At 38.8% G+C, this 23,750-nt stretch overlaps 1 protein-coding gene across 1 annotated transcript in view; it reads right to left on the bottom strand.

Annotated features, from left to right (window-relative positions):
- The window catches only part of RASEF (RAS and EF-hand domain containing), a 77,205-nt gene that overhangs the window by 37,984 nt on the left and 15,471 nt on the right, over positions 1–23,750 (bottom strand). Inside the window, exons 2-3 of the mRNA XM_055272138.2 lie at positions 8,039–8,185; positions 4,601–4,691 (exon numbers count right to left, since the gene is read on the bottom strand). Of these exons, the coding sequence (XP_055128113.1) occupies positions 4,601–4,691; positions 8,039–8,185 (238 nt within the window). The remainder of the gene's footprint in view (positions 1–4,600; positions 4,692–8,038; positions 8,186–23,750) is intronic.

Genomic DNA, 23,750 nt, shown 5'->3' with positions numbered 1-23,750 from the left:
GTACAAACCAATATCTCTTCCACATATGAATGCAAAAATATTAAGTAAAATTTAGCAAACTGAATTCAACAATCTGTAGAAAGGATAATACAGGATAACTAATTAGGGTCTATCTCAAGTGCAAGTTTGTTTTAATATTCAAAAATCAACCAATGTAATTCGCCACATTAACATTCTAAAAAAGAAAAAACATGATCATGAGACAGAAAAAGTATTTGAGAAAATCCAACATCCATTCCTGATTAAAACAACAGCAACAACAATACTACTCAGCAAACTAGGAACAGAGGAGACTCTACTGCATTTATAAAGGCATCTATTAACACTACACCCCTAACATCACATTCAATGTTCTCATCTCCTTTACTCTTCTTACCAGTGCAATAAGGCAAGAAAAATAAAAAGCTTCATTCAAGTCAGAAAGAAAAATAAAATGTTTTTATTAATATATTTCATAATCATCATCCCAGAAAATCTGACAAAATCTACCAACAAAAAGGCACTGCGTATAAACAATGTAAGCAATGCTATAGAATATGAGACCAATCTCAAAAATCAAGTGTATTTCTATACATTCACAATGAACAATCAGAAATTGAAATTTTTAGAAATACTATTGACAGTATCATCAAAATATGACATACTTAGTATATCTAAGGTGTACAAGATCTGTACAGTGAATAACACAAAACATTGCTGAAAGAAGACATAGAGAAATCATATTTTCAATATTGTTAAGACGTCAATTCTCCCCAAATTGATCTATAGATGCAATGAAGTTCCGTCAAACTCCCTGCAGACTTTTAGCTTTTGTTTGCTTTTTTCTTAAAAAGAAATTGAAAGGCTGATTCTATGAAAATTAAACCAATTAAAATAGCCAAAACAACTTTTAAAAAAGCACAAAGTTGAAGAACTAATACTAGTTGATTTTAAGACTTATTATAAACCAATAGGTATCAAGACATACTATAAACCAATAGGTATCAAGACTTATTATAAACCAGTAGGTATCAAGACAATGTAATATTAGCATAACAATAGACAAATCAATCAATGGAACAGAACACAGAACCCAGAAATAAACCTATACAAATAGAATAAACTATTTTGGATAAAGTGCAAAAGCAATTCAGTGGAAAATGGTTACTCTTGTTTAATAAAGGTGTGGGAACAATTGGATATCTACATGCAAAAAACAAAATATGAACATTGATCTATATCTTGGCACCAAATACAAAATGGATCCTAAATGTAACCTAAAACAATAAAGCTTATAGAAGAAAACATAGGGGAAAAACCTTCGTGAGCTTGGGTTAAAGATTTTTAAAGACCACATGAAAAGTATGATCCATGAAAAAAATTGATAAATTACAATTCATCAAAATTAAAAATTTATACTCTTTAAAAAATACTGTTAGAATGAAAAGACAGGTCACAGTGTGGGTGAAAATATTTATAGATCAGGTATCTGATAAAAGACTTGCATTCAGAATATAAAAGAACTCTCAAAACAGTAATTTTTTTAAAAAAATATATTTTCAATGAGCCAAAGATTTTTAACAAGATACTTCAGCAAAAAAAAAAAGTTAGACACACAGCAAATAAACCTATGAAAAGATCCTCCACACAACTAGTCATTAGAGAGATGCAAGTTAAAACCACAGTGAGATTCCTCTACACACTGATTAGAATTCTGAAAGAATGGGACTCTCATACACTGCTGATTGAAACATATAACTGTACAATCACTCTGGAAATCAGGTCGGCAATGTCTTACAAAAATACACATTCATCTACACAGATGATCAACCCATTCCACTCCAGGAATTTACTCAAGAGGAATAAAAGTATATGCCTCTATAAAGACTTGTACATGCATATTCATAGCACCTTAATTTGCAATAGCCAAAAACTGGAAATAACTCAAATGTCCTTCTACAGATGAATGGCTAAACACTGTGGTACCCCTACATAATAGAATACTACTTGGCAATGAAAAAGAACAAACTATTAATTACACACATAAGTCTCAAAATAATTATGTAGAGTGGAAAACGCCAGACAAGAAATAGTATATACTGCATGATTCCACTTCTATACAGTTCTGAAAACTTCAAACTAATCTACAGCGACAGAAAATAGAACAACGATTATCTGGCAAAAAGGGGCAAAGAAAGGAGGAAGGAAGGCTTGTTATGCCTTCAAGGGGCATGAAGAAACTTCGAGGGTGGATAGTTATGCCCATGATCTTGCTTGTGGGAATGGCTTCATGGTGCATACATATGTCCAAACTTCACATATACTGTACTTTATGTGCAGTTTATTGCATGCCAATTATACCTTCATAAAGCTGTTACAGTTTAAAAAAAAAAACAACTGAAGCAATGCAATATATGCTATATATGCCATAGGAGTCAAGGTCAGGAAAAGGTGAGTGTGGCTAGAGGAGCAGGGGAGGGCATCAAGAAGAAAGTGAGGGTTCCTCTGAGCTTTGCAGAATTTGGGAAGGAGGAAAGGAGTGAGAGATAATCATCAAGGCAAAGAAAACAGCTGGAGCCAAAGCAGAGTGAGGCACAGCGAGACCACTGGGCCAGAGCTGGCGGTGAAGAACCCTGGGGAGCCGAGGGGAGCCGCGTGGAATGGAAGCAAATGAGGAAAAATCTTAGACTGGCCTGGGTACGTTATTCCAGAGAAGCTGTGTTTAGAAAGGTGTGAGGTGAACACTGGGATGGGCAGGCAAACAAGTTTCCTCGCAGTGTCAAAGCTGCTCAGCTGGCAGTGAGGTCCTGGACTGGTGTGCTGAGGTGTGGAGACCACATGTATGTGGTGACTGACAGGCCACATGTGTCATTGCTGTGGAATAGAGAAATGATGCTGTAGATGCATGGGTTTGCCACCTCCAGACTGAAGTGAAGAACACTAAAGAAGATGTTGTAACTAACAAAACATGAAGTTCTAAAAGGTGGGGGCCATGGTAATATCACCATTACCAACAACAAATTTGGGAGGCATTTATCTGGAAGAAGCAATGAGATATGATGACAGAATAACATATGTGCTTGATAAGTGTTTGATGAATGAATGAATGCACAGATTAAACACAGCAGATGGAAAGAAAAAAAGGCAGAAAAATGATTTTACCCTTTCCTTTTCACAAAAAGGAAAGTGCTAGCTGAGGAAGGGGTTATCCATTGCTCTGAAGCTGGAACATGAACCTTGAACCATTTACGTGGCTGAATATGACGTCCAGCTTCTTATTAAACTTTTTATAAGGAAATAGAACAACAAAGACACCCCAGAGCATACATGTGGTAAAGCCATTTAAGGTGAAGAATCTAAAAGGAATCAAGAATACACAGAGCCACAGGAAAGAGCAGGACAGTAACAACCAGGGTGCAGCCACCACATTGTAGGCACTGTGCCAGGCACTTTATATAGATCATCATGTTTAATCCCTGTGAAGGCAGGTAGGTTGCATTATCCGATTTTAGAGATGGAATAATAAAGGCTCAGTGGTTGGGTTATTTTTCCAATGCCACCTAGGTAAGATCAGAGCCAGGATGCAAACTAAGGTCTCCCAGATGCCAATGCTCAGGCCACTTGCACATTATTTTGCTGCCACTCAGTGTTAACCGGGCAAATGAATAAACAAAAGTGGAATTTTTAACCTAACGTTGTCTATTTTCTGTTTTCAATAAACATTAATCACCCAAAAATATTTTATAAGGAAAAAAATTCTTTCTTCAATGGAAATCACTGAAGGTAGCATATAACTTTCAACTTTAAAGGTTTCCTATAATGCTAAATAAAGGTATACAGTCAGCCCTTCATATCCACATGTTCTGCATCTGCAATTTCAACCACTGAAGATTGAAAATACTTTAAAAAGCAATAAAAGTGATGCAGATAAAAATACAGTATAACAGTTATTCACAAAGCATTTATATTGTATTAAATATTAGGTATTATAAGTAATGCAGAGATGATTTAAAGTACACTGGAGGATATGCATAGGTTGTATGTAAATATACACCATTTGTATAAAAACTTGAGCATGCAGATTTTGGTATGTGGGGTTGCAGGGGAGTCCTGGAACCAATCCCCTGCAGGTACCAAGTGATGACTGAATTCCATTACAAAACACCAAAGTTTGAAGACAGAATTTTAATTTCACTCTAATCTAGATTCAAAGTGGGCAGTGGGTGTGGGCAGTGACACAGGTATGGAAAGTCAACCCACCTTCTCTACGAAGGCCGCCTCTGCCTTCTCCCAAGGCCTTGTCTCTGAGGTTACCCCTTCAAAGAGGCCTCTAGCCCTCAACCTAAGCAGCCTCCTCTCCCAGTCACTATCACACATGTTGTTTCTTTACTGCACTTGTCACTATCTGAACTTATATGCTTTACTTATTTATTTATTATTTCTATTTCTTCTTACCCCATCCCCAAAAAACACCACCAGTAAAAATTCCTTTGCTGGGAGGCTCTGCGGGAACCTGGACTTGCTGTACCCATGCATGACATCCAGAAAGAGTGTCTGGGCCCTCTCCATAGAAAGCACCTCATAAAGATCTGCTGAATGAATGGCCAACCCAGAAACTCACGTCTTTTCGTGTCTTATGTTCTGCAGCCTGAATCCTCTGATCCATTTCCTCTTCCAACTCACTCAACTGCATAGCTGCCTTGTCCTGGGCTCTGAAATTCAAAAGGATGCACATCTTTTCATTATACTGTTGAACTTGAAACATGAAGAGAAACTTCAGACTCATCTACGTTAAGCCCTATATATTACAGATGAAGAGAAACATGTCATTCAAAATGATTCCCCATTCCTTCTACATAATAAAATGAGATTGGCAATTTGACCATTTTGGTGTAAAATGATTTTAAAACTAGATACAGTCATGCATTCCTTAACAACAAGTATACATTCTGAGAAATGTGTCTTTAGGAGATTTTTGTCATTGTGTAAGCATCATAAAGAGTATTTACACCAACCTAGCTGGTGGAGCCTACTTTACACCTAGGCTATACAGAATAGCGTATTGCTCCTAGGCTAGAAACCTGAATAGCATGGGACTGTACTGAATACTGGAAGTAACTGTAAAACAATGGTATTTGTGTATCTAAACACAGAATAGATACAGTAAAAGTATAGGATTATATTCTTATGGGACCACTGTCATTTAGGTAATCCTTTATTGATCAAAACATTGTGATGTGGTACCTGACTATATTAAATAAATGAATAAATTGGATAAAATGATATTAAACTAGATTGTGGCAAACAATAAAGATATCAAAGTGCTGCGAGGCTCTCAATAAATTCTGAATCTTTTTTTGCTCTCATGACTGAGTTACAATCCTGGATTAAAAAAAGAACTCCGTGGCAAAGTGATGGTTAGATACAATTCTGAAATTTCACTATATAAAACTCACAATGTTATATGTTAAAGTGAGAAGGGAAAAAAAGATCTCGATCATTATTTCTTATTAGTTCCCTAAAGTTCTAAAATGTAGATAAGGTTATCTTTTAGAAAAATTCTGTTTCTGTTATGAGTGCAATTATAAATCACATCTCTATGGAGGCAAAGCACATTGGTTTGCATCTAAACCGTGAGCTCTAGAGGTGATTCATTTGGACAAATGACATGCTATTAATAAATGATAGGGCTTATATATATGATTTTCTGTCTTCTAGTTTGATGGGTCTCTGCTATAGCAACTTACCTGCTTTTGACTTATTTACTCCCTCACAACACAATTTATTCATGCATTGGTTCAACTTCCACATAAAACTCCAAGGAAATATTGTGGGAGGAAAAAGACCCCAAAGTAAAATTTTCAGTAACATTATTATCTTCTGTTCCTATTTACTTCTTCCTCATCTTACAGCCTGTCCAAGGTTATGTTAACCAAGCTTGGGAAGTCAGTTCATTTCTGCTTATAAACACCTGCTATTTGAAGTCTAGAAATTATGTATCTCCATAGCAATGTCTGGTGGTTTTTTTGGTCAACTCTGGGACTGTAAATGGCTAAGGCACATATCCTTTCTCCCTTTGTTATGATCATTTCCCACCTACATCTTCTAGCTATCCAATCCCAAACATCTGGGACTGCTCCATAACAGACTCTTTCTGCCCTATTCACTTCTGAGCAACATTTTTCTTCTTTTGCAAATCAGGGTGATGCATAATGACAGAGTGCTTGCCCCAGCAATTTCTAATTTCTAGTGAAATGTCTGCCCACTGTGACCTAGTCCAGGGCTCCCACCAGGACACTGGGAACCCATTCTTCAGGTGCAGTGCAGAGCAAAATGGCCAAAACCCTCCCCCAGTCAAAAATAGAGGTGAGGATGGATGGCTAAGAATGCAAGGAATGGTTTACAAGTAGCCATTTAAACACTTCCTGAGGTCTTTGATAGCTAAGAAAGGAGGCTTTAGGAGACTTAGGCTCAGCATAGAGGCTGGCTCTGGATCCCCCAGCAGCACAGAAGGGAGTGGATGGGGACACCAACACAGCTCGAATTAATGTGATGTACTCACTCCACCGTGATAAAGCAGCCTAGCTGGTAATGAGAACATCAAGCATGCCAGTCTGTTTTCTTCCCTTGTAGGTTTACATGGTATTATCTTTAGATGGGGGGCATGTGTATGTGTGTGTACCCACATATCTTTGTGTGGGTCTGTATACGTGTACCTACGTGTGTACCTGTGAGTTTGTCTGTTTTAATATTTATTGGATGCTCTGAAGAATCAATGTGTGTGTCTGCTTGTCACATCTCAAAGGAGGCCAACTCTGGGACTCTGATCCACACTCCAGAATGCTCTACAGAATCTGGAGTTCTGAGGACCACCTTTATCTTCTGGGAAGGCCCCCTAGAAGGCTAATTTGAGAGAAAAGTGGTCAGTCAGGTACTGAAAATATTCATAAGAAAACCCTCGTGAATAGATCAACTTTGGCTTGACTCTAGGACTATAAGAAAGGTCCTATTTCGTACCACGAATTTAAAATATTTTCTTTCCTACATTGTAATGTCCTTTAGTTACTCCAAAGGTTCAACTAGATAGCTTCAGCATCATGTAGATGGGAAGGATAAAGAGACAGCAGAATTGAAGACAAGTCACCCGCCCCTATGCAGATAGGGCAGCTTCCTGTTAAAAGGGCTGCGTTTGTAAGTTCCAGGCAGAAACCAGCAGGGTGCACAGCGTCTTGGGAGCTGCTGGTGCAGCACATGGCAGCAAGGAGCATCCATGGGGCACAACACACAAGAACTGTGACAAGCACAATGCCCTCTCTTTCCCAATATATGCTAAAGGAATGCAGTTTTTCCAGGGGGCAAAGAGGCTGACGTTTGGACTACAACACATATAAATTCTTTTTTTTGCATGACATAGCTGTTAACACCAATAAGATATCCTATGTAAGCTAGCTATGGCTTATATGAACTGTATTAGAGTAAGGGTTTAATAGTTCTTTGGCTTTCAGTTCAGAGGGGGAGGGCCAGTGAGGAGGGCTACAGAGTAGAGCCAATGCGGCACTGCTGAGCACCCACCATGTGGTGGGCAGTGTGAGGGGCTCACCCATGACATCATCCACTAAGTCTTAACACCCGGAGGACGTGAAGATATTCATCCTCACTTTGCAGTTGCAGGAACTGAACTCAGGGAGATTAAGTGACCTGCTTGCAAAGTCTCATACACGTAGGTAACAAGGCCAGGCTTCAAATAGTGTTCCTACTTCTCTAGATAAAGTTTCCTGTGTGTTTTAAGCAGCTAGATGTAAAATAAGTCTCTAAATTGTTCTGTATCAAGTCATTGATCCTGAAGAGTTTATATAATAGGATCATGATGACCTACTGATTGATTGGTAGCTGACCCACTTCTCCAGTGCTGGCTTAATTTTAAAAGCTCTAGACTCCTGAGGCTCAGGAAGTCCCCCCCATATCATAGTGTGACAATGCAGTTCAGTCCTTTTGCCACCCAGGTCAGAGAGCAAGTTAAAGCACCCACAGGCCACTTATAAAGGAAGGACTTCAATACCTCTTCACCGCAATGGCCAAATTTTCCATTTCTGTGCTTTGAAGTCTGATCTCACGGATGAAGTTCTTTATAACATGTTCATATGGCTGAATTAATCTTGGCTCCACAAGGTTGATGTTTTGGTACAAGGTACTAACTTGCTCTTCTCTGCCAAATAAATAAAGAAAAATTAAACTAATTATAAAATTTTAAAGGCAACTCTGCAGGGGACTTTTAAGAAAGAGAAACATAAATGAAGAACTAAGGAAAGAAAAACCAGCAATCACAGAATGAACCGAAGGAAGGGAAGACAGCAGTCAGGAGATACGGTTGCATTTTTTCCACAATAGGAGATGGGGCCTGCGAGGACAGTGAAAATGCACAGCAAGGGACTAATAAGGAAAGATTTTGTTGTTGTTCCTGCTGTGTATTTCTTAATTTTAATAGAAAGATAAATAAATTTACAGAAAAATTAGGTAACATTAAATCAGTTACTTAATTCCATGTTTCACCCACCCCTAATAAGACATGTTTCAGCCTTTATGGTCATAACGGTGGGTGTATTAGTCCATTTCACACTGCTATAAAGAAATACCCAAGACTGGGTAATTTATACATAAAAGAGGTTTTAACTGACTCACAGTTCCACATGACTGGGAGGCCTCAGGAAACTTACAAACATGGCGGAAGGGGAAGCAAGGATCTTCTTCACATGGTGACAGGAGAGAGAAGAGTGAGGAGTGAAGGAGGAAGAGCTCCTCCTTAATTACATCAGGTCTCCTGAGAACTCTTTCACTATCATGAGAACAGCATGGGGGAATTGCCCACATGATCCAAGCACCTCCCAACAGCTCTCTCCCTAGACACATGGGGATTATGGGGATAACCATTCAAGATGAGATTTGAGTGGGGACACAGCCAAACCACAGCAATGAATATACCTATTATGTTATGGTCAGCTAAAAATAACTTCATATAAATTCACATTTTTGTCTATATTTGCATTGATGTCAGTCACAATTCTCCTGACACCAAATGTGTGGATTTTTTCCTCATACCAACCAATTCTCCAACATTTCAGATACCAACTGAGTGTCCAACAATGCAATTTCATTCTGACACTACCCAGAGTTAGCACAGACCCCACAGGTTAAGGGATCAGTCCCACAAGACTGCTCCCCACTTAGATGCCAGTCACAAGTTCCAGGTTGCCACCTACACTTCTGACCAATCACCTATAAATCAGGGGTTCCCGTGACCCCCTCTTCAGTTCCATACTTTGCTTAAATGGCTCACAGAACTCAGGAAAACACTTGACTTAGGTTTACCAGTTTATCATAAAGAATATAACTCAGGATGGCCAAATGGAAGAGATGCTTTGGGCAAGGTATGGGAGCAGAGTGTGGGTGCACAGAACAACACCCTCCCAGCTCCTCGGTATGTTCGTCAACGCAGCAGCTCTCCAAACACTATGGTTTTGGGGGTTTTATGGTGATTGCACTGCACAGACATTAGAGATTACATCACTGGCCAATGGTGATTACCTCAATCTTCAGCGTCTCTCTCCTCCCCAGAGGTCAGGGATGGGGCTGAAAGTTCTAACCTTCTAATCACGTCAGTCTTTCTTAATCTTAATCACGTCCAGCCCCCATCCTGAAGGTCTAGGGGCCCCCGGCTACCAGCCTTCTCACTACCATACAAAAGACACTCATCACTCTGGAGATTCCAAGGGTTTTAGGAGCTGTATTCCAGGAAGCTGGGACAAAGACCAACTACATATTTCTTATTGTATCACACTATTTATTTGTGACAGTCCTTGTAGTTATTATTTAAAATCTTTTACTAAAAGATAAACATTTTCAGAGGTATTTCAAAAGAAAAATTAACCAGATTCAGTAGCTGATCTGATAGAGGATAAAGGAGCCAGCTGGTGAGGCTGGTGGTGTCCTTGACTCACAGTTTAAGAGCTGATTCACTGACAGGAATCTAGCATGATCTATGAATAATATACCCTTTGTGTCTAGTTAATGAAGCCTGTGTAACTCATCTGCTATAGATGGATGCTATAGCCAGGTGTAGGCTTATTAAGCACACTATTCCCCAGCATATCTATGCTTCTCCGGATTGATGGGCTGCATATTGGCCTCCTTGGACATCTTATATCAGAGACTCTGCAATCTGGCCTTCTTCTTCTGATCCTAGTGGACCCCTGCTTGCTAGTATTTAACACAGGCTGTGACTGGGTTGTGACAGCAGCAGCACTTTTTAAAGCAAAGAACATTTATAACAGTTGCAACAAGAAATACCAAAAATTTAGAGAACAGTCAATTCTTTGGGCATGAGATGATAACTTACCATAATACCAGCATCAAATAATTCTATCAATGCTCATTAAGTCCAGAAATGTTGGGGATAGCTAATAATTGCAGGAAAGCCAATCACTTTGACACACTGCCTAATTTAAAAATCACCTCCAATGTTTGGATAATTCTTATGTGATCTGGTTCTGTGATTTTACAGTTTCTCCCCTGACAATGCACAACGGCTTCTGTCTCCTTCCCCTGACATGGAGAGATTACTCTTCTCCAGGTGCTTGTCTAGTTTTTGGGCAGGCCACTCCAGGAACCAGGAAGTCTGAGAGCATTTCACAGCCAACTATGGTGTGACACCACAGTGACACCAAAGCAACAGCCACAGAAGACCACTCAGAAATCCTGAGCACCAAATTCATACCCATGCACTTGATCAACATTCCTTGGGCTTTTACTCTACTATTCTGTTGAAGGCAGCATTTTAAGACGCTATTAGGGCGCAAGAAAGATGACAATAATCCCAGGCCTCAGTAATTGAAAAGCCATGCAAACAGCCATCTCACAACTGGAAAAGAAGACACAGTCAGATAGAATACAATTCACAATTGTAATAAAAATAGTTATATGTAGCGAGTAGTCACCATATTCCTGGTAATGTGTGAGGAAATGTATATGCATCCTCTCTTCAAATGCTCACCACAACATCATGAAGTACCTTTATTATCCCAGTACTTTAGAATGTGATTATATTTGGAAATAGGTCTTTAAAGAGGTAATTAAGTTAAAATGCGGTCATTAGAGTAGCTCCTAATCCAATCTTACTGGTCACCTTATAAAAAGAGATATGAACCCAGACACATACACAGAGAAGATCATGTAAAGACACAGGAAAAGACAGCCATCTGCAAGTCAAGGAGACAGGCCCCAGAAGAAACCAACCCTGCTGATATAGTCATCTCAGACTTCTAGCCTCCAGAACTGTGAGAAAATAAACTTGAGTTGTTTAAGCCATCCAGTTTGTGATGCTTGTTACCACAAATACCTAGGCAGCCCTAGCAAACAAATACCGTATAGGGCCCATGGTAACATGGTGGTGAAGTGGCAGAATAAGGATTCAAACTCAGTCTCACACTGTGGGCCACCCGATCAACCATAAAATCATATTGCTTCCCTCTGTGTTAAATAGCTAAACTCTGGCAGAAGAAATGGAATTCAAAATCAATCCATAGACCTAGGAAACACTGAAAAACGTAAGGTACACATTAACTCTGAAGCTTAGTTAAGCCTGGCCCCCCAAGGTGTGTCCATGTGGCTATAAACTCTCCCAGACTTGCTCTTTTTTTTTTTTTTTTTTTTTTTGAGACTGAGTCTCGCTCTGTCACCCAGGCTGGAGTGCAGTGGCGCGATCTTGGCTCACTGCAACCTCCGCCTCCCAGGTTCAAGCGATTCTCCTACCTCAGCCTCCCGAGTAGCTGAGATTACAGGCGCCCACCACCACACCCAACTAATTTTTTTTTTTTTTTGTATTTTTAGTAGGGATGGGGTTTCACCATGTCTCTGAGACCATGCTGGTCTCAAACTCCTGACCTCAGGTGATCCACCCGCCTTGCCCTCCCAAAGTGCTGGGATTACAGGCATGTGCCACCACGCTTGGCCCCAGGCTTGCTCTTATAAACAAACTGCTTGATCTGTACAGAGGCCAATCATGATTCAAAAGAATTGCTCAAGGAAAATATTATTACTAAACCTGCAGTAGTAAGTCTCTTTATTTGGTGGTATAAGACACAGAAAACTGCCATTATCTTTCCCATCAGAGCTGAGCACAAATTCTGGTTGCAATAGTGAGCCATATTTATTACGGGGCAGTGAAAGAAAAATCTCTACTCTTAGATTGTCCGACGTAATTTCAATGGATCATTAACTTCTTTGCCTTTGTCATTTACTGACTACCAGGAAGATGCAAAGTATAAAAACCTGCTCTTTAATAGAATCCTGCCTGTCAGGGGGTCATTAAGATACCGTCACCTAGGCCGGGTGCGGTGGCTCAGGCCTGTAATCCCAGCACTTTGGTGGGTAGATTGCCTGAGGTCAGGAGTTCGAGACCAGCCTGACCAATATGGTGAAACCCTATCTCTACTAAAAATACAAAAATTAGCCAGGCGTGGTGGCGGGCGCCTGTAATCCCAGCTACTTGGGAGGCTGAGACAGGAGAATCGCTTGAACCCAGGAGGCAGAGATTGCAGTGAGCCGAGATCATATTACTGCACTCCAGCCTGGGTGACAGAGTGAGACTCTGTCACAACAACAACAACAACAACAAAAAAGATACCGTCACCTACAGTCTTTGTTTGCTGGCTATCTGTACAACATCAAAATGTTCAGAAGTAGACGTCTCAGTAGATTCCCTCACTTTCTGCAAATTTCTACAATGAGAAAGAAACATAGTGATTTATAAATTCTTGGGTAATTTGTTGGTCCTGGAATTCATTACAGATAATTTCAAAAATAGTTTATAGTGAAGTATACAAATAGAATAATTATAGGAAATATCTGCCACTAACAGAAAATATGTCACATGGTTAACTGTTGTGCCAGGACTCCACCACAGAAACTCAACTATCTTGCTTTGCATTACAGGGCACACAGGGAGATCTGATTCCCCAGAACCCTTGGCCGGTAGGTTGAAGTCATGTGAATAGTTCTAGAAAATGGAATGGGTACAGAAATGGTATGTGTTTGCCACCCCCAGGCTTGACCTCTAAAATCGCTTACAAAATCTTCAGCACATTTTCTTTCATTCTTTCTTTTATCTTTCTTTCTTTCTTTCTCAATTTCTCTCTCTCCCCATTCCACCTTCTCCTTCTTTCTCCCTTTCCCACCTTTCTCCCTTTTTCACTCTCTTCCACTTTCTCCCTCATCCTCATCACTGAAGTGAAAAACTCCAATATGGCTAAGCCTCGTGATAGAACGTGCTTGGATCCCTGAATCACATGGCAGAAAACTGCTCAGGAGAGCTACCTGACCACCTCGATCTGTCAGATACATAAGAAAAAAATGTTTGCATTGCATGAAGCCAGTAAGACTTGTTCTTTGTTACAAAGCCAGTTCTTTGTTACTATCAGCTTAAGCTTAGAAAGTTGGCATTATGGTTTCCTATTTGGGTATTTTATCATCTTCTTCCATATTAACATACTTCCTCACCTCCTTATTTGATAGCTTTACACATTAAGTATGTAATGAAACTTTTATGATCGGTAAGTCTTAACAATCACTACCCACTCTTCTTTAGAAGGGAACAAAAGGCTATTTTGAAGTATTCATATACCAAAGCAGACATTTATTGATCACCTTATATATGTAGTCCAGGTGCTGATTTAAGCCTTTACATATATTATTCATTTAATTCTCATGACAACGCTATGAAGATGTTATCACTAGTATCCTATTTACTGAGGAGACTTAGGCAAGTATGTCCCTTTAGCAGAGCTAGGATTCCCACTCAATCCACCTGGCTCCAGAGTTGGGCTCTCTAGGGAAGAACTAGCTCTTCACACCAAAAGTAAGTGCTAAGCCAGTTTTCAGGGGTCTTAAGTACATACCTCCATTTAGGAAAATGTAATATAACAAGATTTTTAAAAATTACTTTGGAAGAGGACATGTTTTATTGCTACAAGGATTACCCACATTACAAGAGGACTCCTTGAAAGAATGAAAGCATGAATAAGATAACAATGAGATAACCTTACACAATTTAGTTTACTTAAAGCTATCTGGGGGAAGGACTATTACATGCAGTGGGCACAGTCCCACCTTCCATCCTGCCCCATCTGCCTGTGTGCTTTGCTTGGTCTATACTGTGGAAATGATGCACCTTCTGGGTTATGCCGAGAGACTGTAACATAACGCTCTTGGCCATTCTCACACCTGATAGGAAAAGGAAAACCAAAACAAAACAAAACAAAAAATACTTCCTCATAGCAAGAGACAATACCTGGTCCCTCTACGTCAGATTTATATGCTGTGCCTTGCCTGGGCAGCTAAATGCCTGTGGATTTCTCAACTCAATAAACTTGGCACCATTACTTGGTGCCAAGAAAATCTTTTGTTCCCTCACAAGAGTGTAGTAGTTACTGGCCTCTTCCGGTGTCCTAGCTTCTGACGTCAAGGGTTAAACAAGCAGAAACGATACAATGGCCACACACACAACTCTGTTTTCTTCTGGGCCTGACCCAGTTGGCACAAGTGAGTGCTGAGAAGGGTGACCAGTAGTGACAAGGCTTGAAAGCATTTTGAATTCATGAAGGACCCAGGGCCTCATCTAAAGCAATTACACTTGCACTCTCAAATACCATGCAGATCTGTTTACAGGTGTACTTGGCAAACACTAGGTAAAGAAAGATTAAGGATCAAGTCGTAAGCATTAGTCAGTCAAGACAAAAGCCGTCTCTGCGTCTGTGCTGAGAGAGCAACCAACACTAATAGACCTCATTTGTGTCTGAAGATATCAAGTGAAATGCAATTAGAGAAAAATGTACCGTGAACTATCAATGTTTTAGATGTTATTTATCTTCTTCAATAAATTATATGACGATTTGTATGAACGATGGTAGCAATGGCTAATTACTGATAAAAACTTCACAACTTAAAATTTTTAAATGATCCCTGGGAAATAAGAACCTTAAATAGCAAATATTCCCATTGAAGCTGAGAGGGAAATTATATGTAGTTGAAGAGAAAACAGGTATACTTAAGATGTATAAAAATGTTTAAAGGTCATGCATTTTCATAAGATTAACATTTTACTCAGAAGATCACATATATATTTATGTTTATATATCTGGAATGCAGTAGGGCTGGTATGTAGAATGCTTGGACACCACTGATCTCAGGACATGCCTGGGAACCAGTTAAGTACAGACAACTTCACTCCACACTAAGAAACACAGTGATCCAGTAGGGTGCTTAGGAAAACTGGCCCTTAGATCCCAAATCATGCTGATGTAAGCATTAAAATAGGGAGCTAAATTATTCAAACTATATGTTTTATGCATCTAAAACCCAGTTTTTGTAAACAAAAGCACACAGTATTAAATGTCAATGTCTTCATCATTCTACACTAAGGAATGCCACAAGAACATTGATGCTAAGATCCTAACATCTGAACATGAGACACTAAACATGCATGCAATCCAAGGGGCACCATGTGAGATTCTGAAAATAAAATGCTAGGAAGCCAACCGAATTCCTTCCTGCGTAAAGCTCACACATGATTGAAAAGTTCTGTGAGGATTAAGTACAAGATGCGCTGACAGCATAGAACAGGTGAACGTGACCAGACCTTGGGGTATTCCCTGAAGCATGCATAGATGTCAACTAGGCAGAAAGAGGGTACAGTAGGGGGTGGTCTCTTCCAGGCATCAATAGCCACAGGCTGTGCACAGCCTCAGGCAGGAGAACTGGGGCTGGAGAAGTTAGCAGGAGCCCCATGAGCACATCCTCAAGGACCGAAGGCACACTGACGGGGGTCGGCGGGGATGTCCTGAAAGGATGGGAAGCCATGGCAAGATTTAAAGCAAGAGATGACATGATCGAGTTTGCATTTTCACAGTTTTGGCTGAAGCGAGGAATTAAACAAAGGATTTTGAAATAAATGTGCAGAGACAAAAATAAATCTAAGGCCATTATCATTTAATCCAGAAATGTAGAACTTCAGGAGTTGTCACTAGCTTTTACTCTAGGATAGGTAAAATTATAGACAACTAAAATCTGATAGTATAATTATTTCTCCTTCTTGGTAAGAACAAGGAGTATGTTCTTACTAATGTAATACCAGTTAACCTACTTCGATGCCCCGAACGAATCACAGTTGTTTAGTCAGTAAGTGCAAAGGTTTATCCTTTTTCTCCCATACAAGTTAAATAAAAAGTACTCTTTTAAAAATGTATTTTTATTACATAGTATGCATGCTTCCAGAATAAACCCCAAATTAACTAGAAAATAAATTATAAGGGCCAAGTCCTGCTATGCTACTAGAACAGAGCAATATTCATTCCCTTTCTAAAGTTTAAGTCTTGCTTTCTAGACAGGATGACCTCTTCCCACTAATAGAGTTGCCTATGATTGGCTGTGGTCTCAATCTGCATATAGAATGGCTATCTAGCTCTCCAATCTAGAGAAAACAAGCAATGGTCTCCTCAATTTGGCCACAGCAACCAGCAGACTTGGAAAGACAACCTGGTCCAGGGGCTGAGGCTTCTCTGGCTTCAGTCTTGCTGTTGTCTGATCAGGGGAGTTTCTAATTTACATCTTAAACCACCAATGCCTCATCCAGGGTGCCTTAACCACATACATCTCCTGCAGGTAAAATTCTTTCTGGGTTTATGTCATCTTGAGAAATATCACTTATCTAAGTACCTATTTTTATAACATTCCCCAAAAGGTATTAAAATGGAAATTTCCTGGAAGATGAGAGAGTTAACTAGATCCATTCAATGTCTAGGAACAATCCAGATTGCAAATTGCTTCCTATTTTCAATCACTGATATTTAGTTACTGGGAGTTCACCAATGGAGGCAGGAAGATAGAAACAGCAGGAAGCATCGTGCTGAAGGTTTACTGCAGGCACAGCCTCAAAACAACTAGGGCTTCTGCAGTCATAAATGAATACAGCACAGGATAAGTGGAATGGCCTGGGCAGATTTAAATGCTTCCTCCACCACATCTAAGCTTTATGACTCAGAGCCAAACACTTTATCTCTCCAGCTTCAGCTTCCTCAACCATAAAGTGGGTATAACAATAGAACCTACCACCTAAGGGTAGCTGTGAGGTACAGTGCATGGTACAATGTTGGTAATCCGTAAGTGTCAGCCATTGTTTCCATCCATTATTACTCTTGACTCCACTCCCCAACTGGGTTACAAAGAAGTAGATGGTTGTCCCCTGTCCACGTCTGGGTGGTGTTTCAAAAAGGGCTCAAAGGAAGAAAACCTTGTAGTATGGGAGCTCCATGGACAGAAATGTCTTATGGGTGGCAGTACTCTGGGAACTGAAAAGGGAGAATTAAATTAGGTCATGTTCAAGGTCAGTCTGCAAAAGTTATAGTCCTTGGGTACATATCTTTTCTGTGAAGCACCAGGTAGAAAATACTTTAGGCTTTGCAGGACATACTATCTCTGTTGCAACTATTTAGCCCTATCACTGCAGTGTGAAAGCAGCCTAGACAATGCATAAATGAGTAAGTTTGGCTGTGTTTCAATAAAACTTTATTTACACTAATAGGCAGAGGGATAGATGATCCTTGCTGTGCTGACCCGTTACTGTCTATTAACATAAGGCTCTGAGCCCTTAATGTGCATGGGGCAATGCAGACCTCACCCTTCCACACTCAGATGAACAGGCTTTTACTCACATCCTGCCCCAGGTCCAGATCAAACTTTTTCATATACAGAAGTTCATTCTGTTGACATTACCGTATGTATGTGCTATACGTGTGTACATGCATATGTAAGAATATGCAGCGCTTTATTTAAAAGCACTTGTCTTGCAATACACATTTGCTCTCCCCATAGTTCTCTTCTATCAACTTAACCTGAGTCAAGTTAAATGTAGGCATAATCTAGTAGTGTTAGTGCAAGTAGGTATATTATAGTTATTTTTCATGGAAAAAAATATTCCTACTTTGGCAAAAAAGATAGGAGCTGAGAAGAAAAAAAGAAATATCAATTTTTATGTAAAATTTCTCTTTAGATGACATCTGTCACCTTCCCAGATTTAGGACAGTCCCAGTTTATGCTCGTTGTCCTGCATCCTTTCCACATTAAGCATCTAACTAGAATTTCCCTTTCATTTTAATCAACAAGTTGCATTAACATGTATTACCTATTATTAAACTATGTACCAACTGTGCATTTAAACTTATTAACAGTTGCATTAAAATAATCCAGGGTGAATTTGTTGTATCTCCACTTTCACCTGTTAGTGTGTGAGACATCCATGCAGTGAAACGATTGAATAATATGTGGCTAAATCGGAAGATAATCAGGAATAAACCCATCTCTCCTTTCCTGACCTTTTCCAAACACAATGTAACTAAAACTTTCCTTTCAGTGGCAGGAAGCAGAACACTCACACTCACTGATAAAACAAATTAAGCTTGGACAAGAGAAGCTGCAGATAGAAAACTCCTTAGGATTCAGATGGTGGTGGAGAAAGATTGGAAGCAGCTGCCTCGGCCAACCACCTGGAAAGTCAGCCAGTTGTGCTCCTATCTGCAAGATGTGGGAAATGCTGCCAGGCAGCCGTGTGGTCAAGTCAGTGGGAAACTGGAAAATTACAAGCATATGAAATATGTACAGAAAACAGAAGTTGGACAGGCCTGCCTCACAGCGATGGAGAGTACCTCGGATGCTCTTGCTACAGTGAGTTGACCTTTTTATATGGTTTAAGTGTATATGTAGTTATTTTATTGGATGGCAATGCTTTTATATTTTGCAGTAAACTCTTCTGGCAGCAACAACCTCAAAAAACAAACAAAAAATGGTGCACGCTTAATAAAAAAATTGAGTACCCAATTTCCTTTCCTCAAAAAAGTAGTTAAATGCATAACTGCTCCAAATGGTTAACTGTCATAGCCAAGAGGAGCATAAGGAGACATGACAACAAAATGGAACGTGGTGTCCTAAACGGATGCTGGAGCAACAACAAAAAGGGGACTTTAGGGAAAAACTGAGGAAATCCGAATACGGACTTTAGTTAATAATAGTGAATCAATAATCAGTTCATTAATTGTAACAATTGTACTGCATCAAAGCAAGATATTAATAAATAAGGAATAGTGAGTACAGGGTACATGGGAACACTATACCATCTTCTTTTTAAAAAAAAAATAAAAAATAAAAAGCTTCTCAGTATTATCCTCCACCATGGTGCACCACGGTGCCCCACAGTGATACCATGGTGCCCTACAGTGGTATCATTAGCCACGTGAAAATCAGAAAATATAAATCTCCTGAAGAAGCAACAGGATCTGTCTTTTAAGACAACCGTGTTCTTCAGAGTCTAAAATTTTACTCATGCAGCTGCAGAAGGCTCACTTACATACCACCTGTGAAACATGACTTTTTTCTTAGGTCAAGAGACTTGTTCCAAATTAATTCTGCACAAATTTTTATTACAGATTATCTTATACAAATGCAAAGGGTGAAATTATAGCTGTGTATATTGCCTGCACTAGCAGAGAAAGAACTTCAAAAAGGTAAATTAGGCTAGTTTTATATCAGCGCAATGAGATGCTTCAAAAAAAGTAAATAAATAAACAGTTGCATCAATTCCAGTAATCGTTTGTTTTTTTCCCACCCACTGAATGGAACCAACGTTCAGGAAGTTCATTCTGTCAAAGATAAAACATACTATCTTATTATTACGAATGCTATTATAAATTCCGTGAAAAATAAAAGAATAAAGTGTTGTAATAAAAATTATATTTTTACCAAATTAAGAAATCTGTGAAGTAGAAACACACTGGAATTGGTGGCACATATAACTGAACCCAAATACATTTAATATTCTGCAGGCTGAAATGTTGTCAAAATTTCAAATATATTTACACGCATAATTACATTATCTAAACATTTTTGCAATAGTCATTTTCTCTCTTTGTGGCTTATCACCATTCAGATTTTGGAAATCTTTGAGCCTTTGAAGAACTACTTAGCAAATCATCATAAATGTCCTATTTTTTTTTTTGTAAACTAGTCTTCTAAGCTTTCATTACATTTTGTTCAAAATCAGTTGGAAAACTTTAATCAAATCACTCAACAGTGGGAACCATATAAAAGCTACCGTCCATGTTTGAAGCTTTTTGCAGATTGAAATTAATTGAAAAGTAAGCCTGAAAACAGGAAGACACTAAGGAATTAAACAGATTAAATGATGAGAGTTCAAATGCATAAATGAAATTCTGTAATTATTATCTGGAATATCTGAACTTATGAGAAAGATCTTTTGAGAGTCTTCCTGTCCTGATTAAATTTATATTCTGTAACAACAGGATGGAATTGAGAAGTCCTATAATTTTGATGTATCTAAGTGGAAAACATTTAAAAGAATCATAAACAAACACAACTTGATAAGTCTCTTATAAATGTTAATAAATTTGTCAAAGTATTTGTTAAAGCAAGTATTTTGAAAGGAGGTAAAGACATAGAACCTGTGACAGTCGTGGACTGAATTATTCACATTCACATATGTTAACATTTACACGTCAATACCAAGACAAAAGAATTTACAACATCCTCCACTTAGAATTTACTCTACAATTATAGTTCAACACTTGAGTGTTTTCTTAATTAAAAAAATTATGATCTACACAGAAGAGTCAGCTGCTGATGTCAACAATTTCAAATTTAATAGTCAAAAAATGAAACCATAACTCTAAAGACTACAAGCAATATTATAGAAAAAATTAAGAATACGACCACATTGAAAGAAGATGTATTCTTCAGAAAAGTACCACCAATTCTGGCATTAGAGATAGATATAGATAATTAGCATTAAAATACGTGAATGTTCCAGTACTATTTTGCACATGCAATTATTAATATTCACGTAAGTGATAAGAAAATTTTTGCTTCAATGTACATAAACCTTTTATATCTTTTACAAATAACTTTATTTTTAAAATTTTTGACTAGAACTAGTATACAGGACCACTATATAATAAAAACAATTTGTCAGATAATAAAATAGTATTTTGATAAAATTATATAAAGTATATTAGTTATCCTCATTTTATTCTCAAACAAGTCCTGGTTTAGGGAATCAATTCTGTGGCCACTCTAGTTTCCCATCTCATGTCCTTCACTCTTCTTCCATCCTTAGGTGCTCAATGTCCTCAAGTATTTTGTAGAGGGCTCACTACAAAATATGTAACTTTTCAACAAAGAGACAAAGTTCACATGAAGCATGTTTTCTTGACTGATTTCACATCACTGTTCTGGTTTTTTTGTTTTGTTTTTTCAATTTTTGTGACTGCAAAAGTTGAGAAATAAATTCTTCCCTCCCTGGTCAAAGTACATTTTAATCTCAGTCTTTGATCAGAATCTAAGCCTTTCATATATGCTATCTAGAAGCCAAATGCTACACATCAGTCAAGGCTTTCCCAAAAGTCACCTCTGAAAGTTGGCCCTGAATACTCCAGCCACAGGGAAATCCCTCCCCTCCTATCCCCTGCCACTCTTTATCTGAGTTTAGTGTATTGAGTTTTCTGTGGATGTTTTACCTTCCCGGTTACCCTATCAGTCTCATATCCATTGTGGCACCTGGCACTTATAGGTTTGACCTGCAGCAGCTTCTCCATTAATAAATGAAGGAGGCAGGAGGTCTGGGGAAGAAGGGCTCAACATGAACTGATGGGGAGAAGGTGGAGTTTTGTACTGGATCTGCGACAGGCTGAGAATTCTGACTCAGAGAGGATAAAGAAGGCAACGGTGGGAAGGAGCAGGTAAGCCTTGCCTGCACAGGGTTAGGGAGAAGATGAACTATGGGAAATATGATTGCCAAGATAAAAAGGGCCTCCCTGCTGAACACAGTGAGAAAGTAGGAGATTCTAGAAAGCACAGCAGATTCCATCTGAACTTTACATGCACCAGCATGCACCAGTCTTCAGCGTACTGCTGCCTACTCCACTATTTTTTCCCTTTTCTCCTTTCACATTGTTTTCAATGGGGATGCGCCCACTATTTACCATATAACAGATGCTAACAAATCTGAAAATAAGTCCAACTCAAGAAACTGTCTGTCTTGCTGGTATCTGGAACTATTTCTGACACGCAAAGGCCCCTTTATTTTGTTCCATGATATGGTTTGGTGGTGTCCCCAGCCAAATCTCATCTTAACTGTAGCTCCCATAATACCCATGTGTCATGGGCGGTACCTGTTGGAAGGTACTTGAATCATGGGGCAGGTCTTTTGGTGCTGTTCTAGTGATAGTGAAAAAGTCTCATGAGATCTGATGGTTTTATAAAGGGCAGTTCCCCTACACACACTCTCTTGCCTTCAGCCACGTAAGACGTGCCTTTGTTCCTCCCTCGCCTCCCAGCCATGTGGAACTGAGTCCCTTAAACCTCTTTTTCTTTATAAATTACCCAGTCTCAGTTATTTCCTCAAAGCAGTATGAAAATGGATGAATACGCTCCACCTCAGATTTGTGTTTTTGTGGGCTGTGGTTGCTGAAATCTCAACATCAGCTGAATGGCTAAACCAATGTATCAAATCTTGAATATATTTTGAATATACTTCAATAATAAATGTGTGGGCATTTTTAACAAAATAATATTTATATTTGTTAATAACATATATGTGAGTTCCAAAAATAAATTACGTGATACGGAGATCAACAAAGACACTATATTGCATACATAGATAACTTACCACTAGCTTCTACAAAAGATAAGGATTTGCTTGTCATTCTAAAATCTCCAAATGATTTATTAATACACTACAGAATCATGAATACCAGTAGAGAACAGTTTTTCTTTCAAAATCAGTACATTCTGGAATATGTAAGTGCACTCTACTTGTTCATTCAATAGCAAATATATTTCCTGAATTAGCACTTATTATATATTGAATACCTACCACTGATTATTAAATAGTTGGCATTTAATTCTGAATTATTATTGGTATCATGGAAAGATAACTGTTTGGTTCCTCATCACATTTTGTTAACAGTTAAATAAACCTTATGCTCGAATACACATAACACTGGCAAGAAAATTTGTTAGAATTCTACATAACCTGCTTTGGCCTTTTTATTTTATTTTATATATATATTTTTTGAGACAGAGTTTCACTCTTGTCATCCAGGATGGAGTGCAATGGCACGATCTCGGCTCACTGCAACCTCTGCCTCCTGGGTTCAAACGATTCTCCCGCCTCAACCTCCCAAGTAGCTGGCATTACAGGCATGCGCCACCATGCCTGGCTAATTTTTTTGTATTTACTAGAGATAGGGTTTCAACATGTTATTCAGGCTGGTCTTGAACTCCTGACCTCAGGTGATCCACCAGCCTGGGCCTCCCAAAGTGCTGGGATTACAGGCGTGTGCCACCATGACCGGTGCTCTGGCCTTTTTAAAAGCCTATTTCAAAGGTTACATTAGTTTGCTATGACAGTTAATGTAATTAAGCATGAAATTATTGTCTATGACATCTTTGAATTATGTTAAAACTATTTATATATGTGATATTATTTCTTTAGTGTCCCAAAAAACACGTCACTGAATTTTATAATCTACTTTTAATTTTAAGAATCACTGATTTTTACCCACCTACCTTGCTACCTAACCATCAAACACAAAGTCAGTAACAGTGTCCCAGTCTGTTTTATGAAAAGATACAAAAATAGATCAAAAGTATCAAAC

The sequence above is a fragment of the Symphalangus syndactylus genome, chromosome 3, assembly GCF_028878055.3.
Source record: "Symphalangus syndactylus isolate Jambi chromosome 3, NHGRI_mSymSyn1-v2.1_pri, whole genome shotgun sequence".
Taxonomy (NCBI): Eukaryota; Metazoa; Chordata; class Mammalia; order Primates; family Hylobatidae; genus Symphalangus; species Symphalangus syndactylus.
The sequence above is the reverse complement of the archived record's forward strand: the minus strand, read 5'-3'. Positions and strand labels throughout refer to the sequence as shown.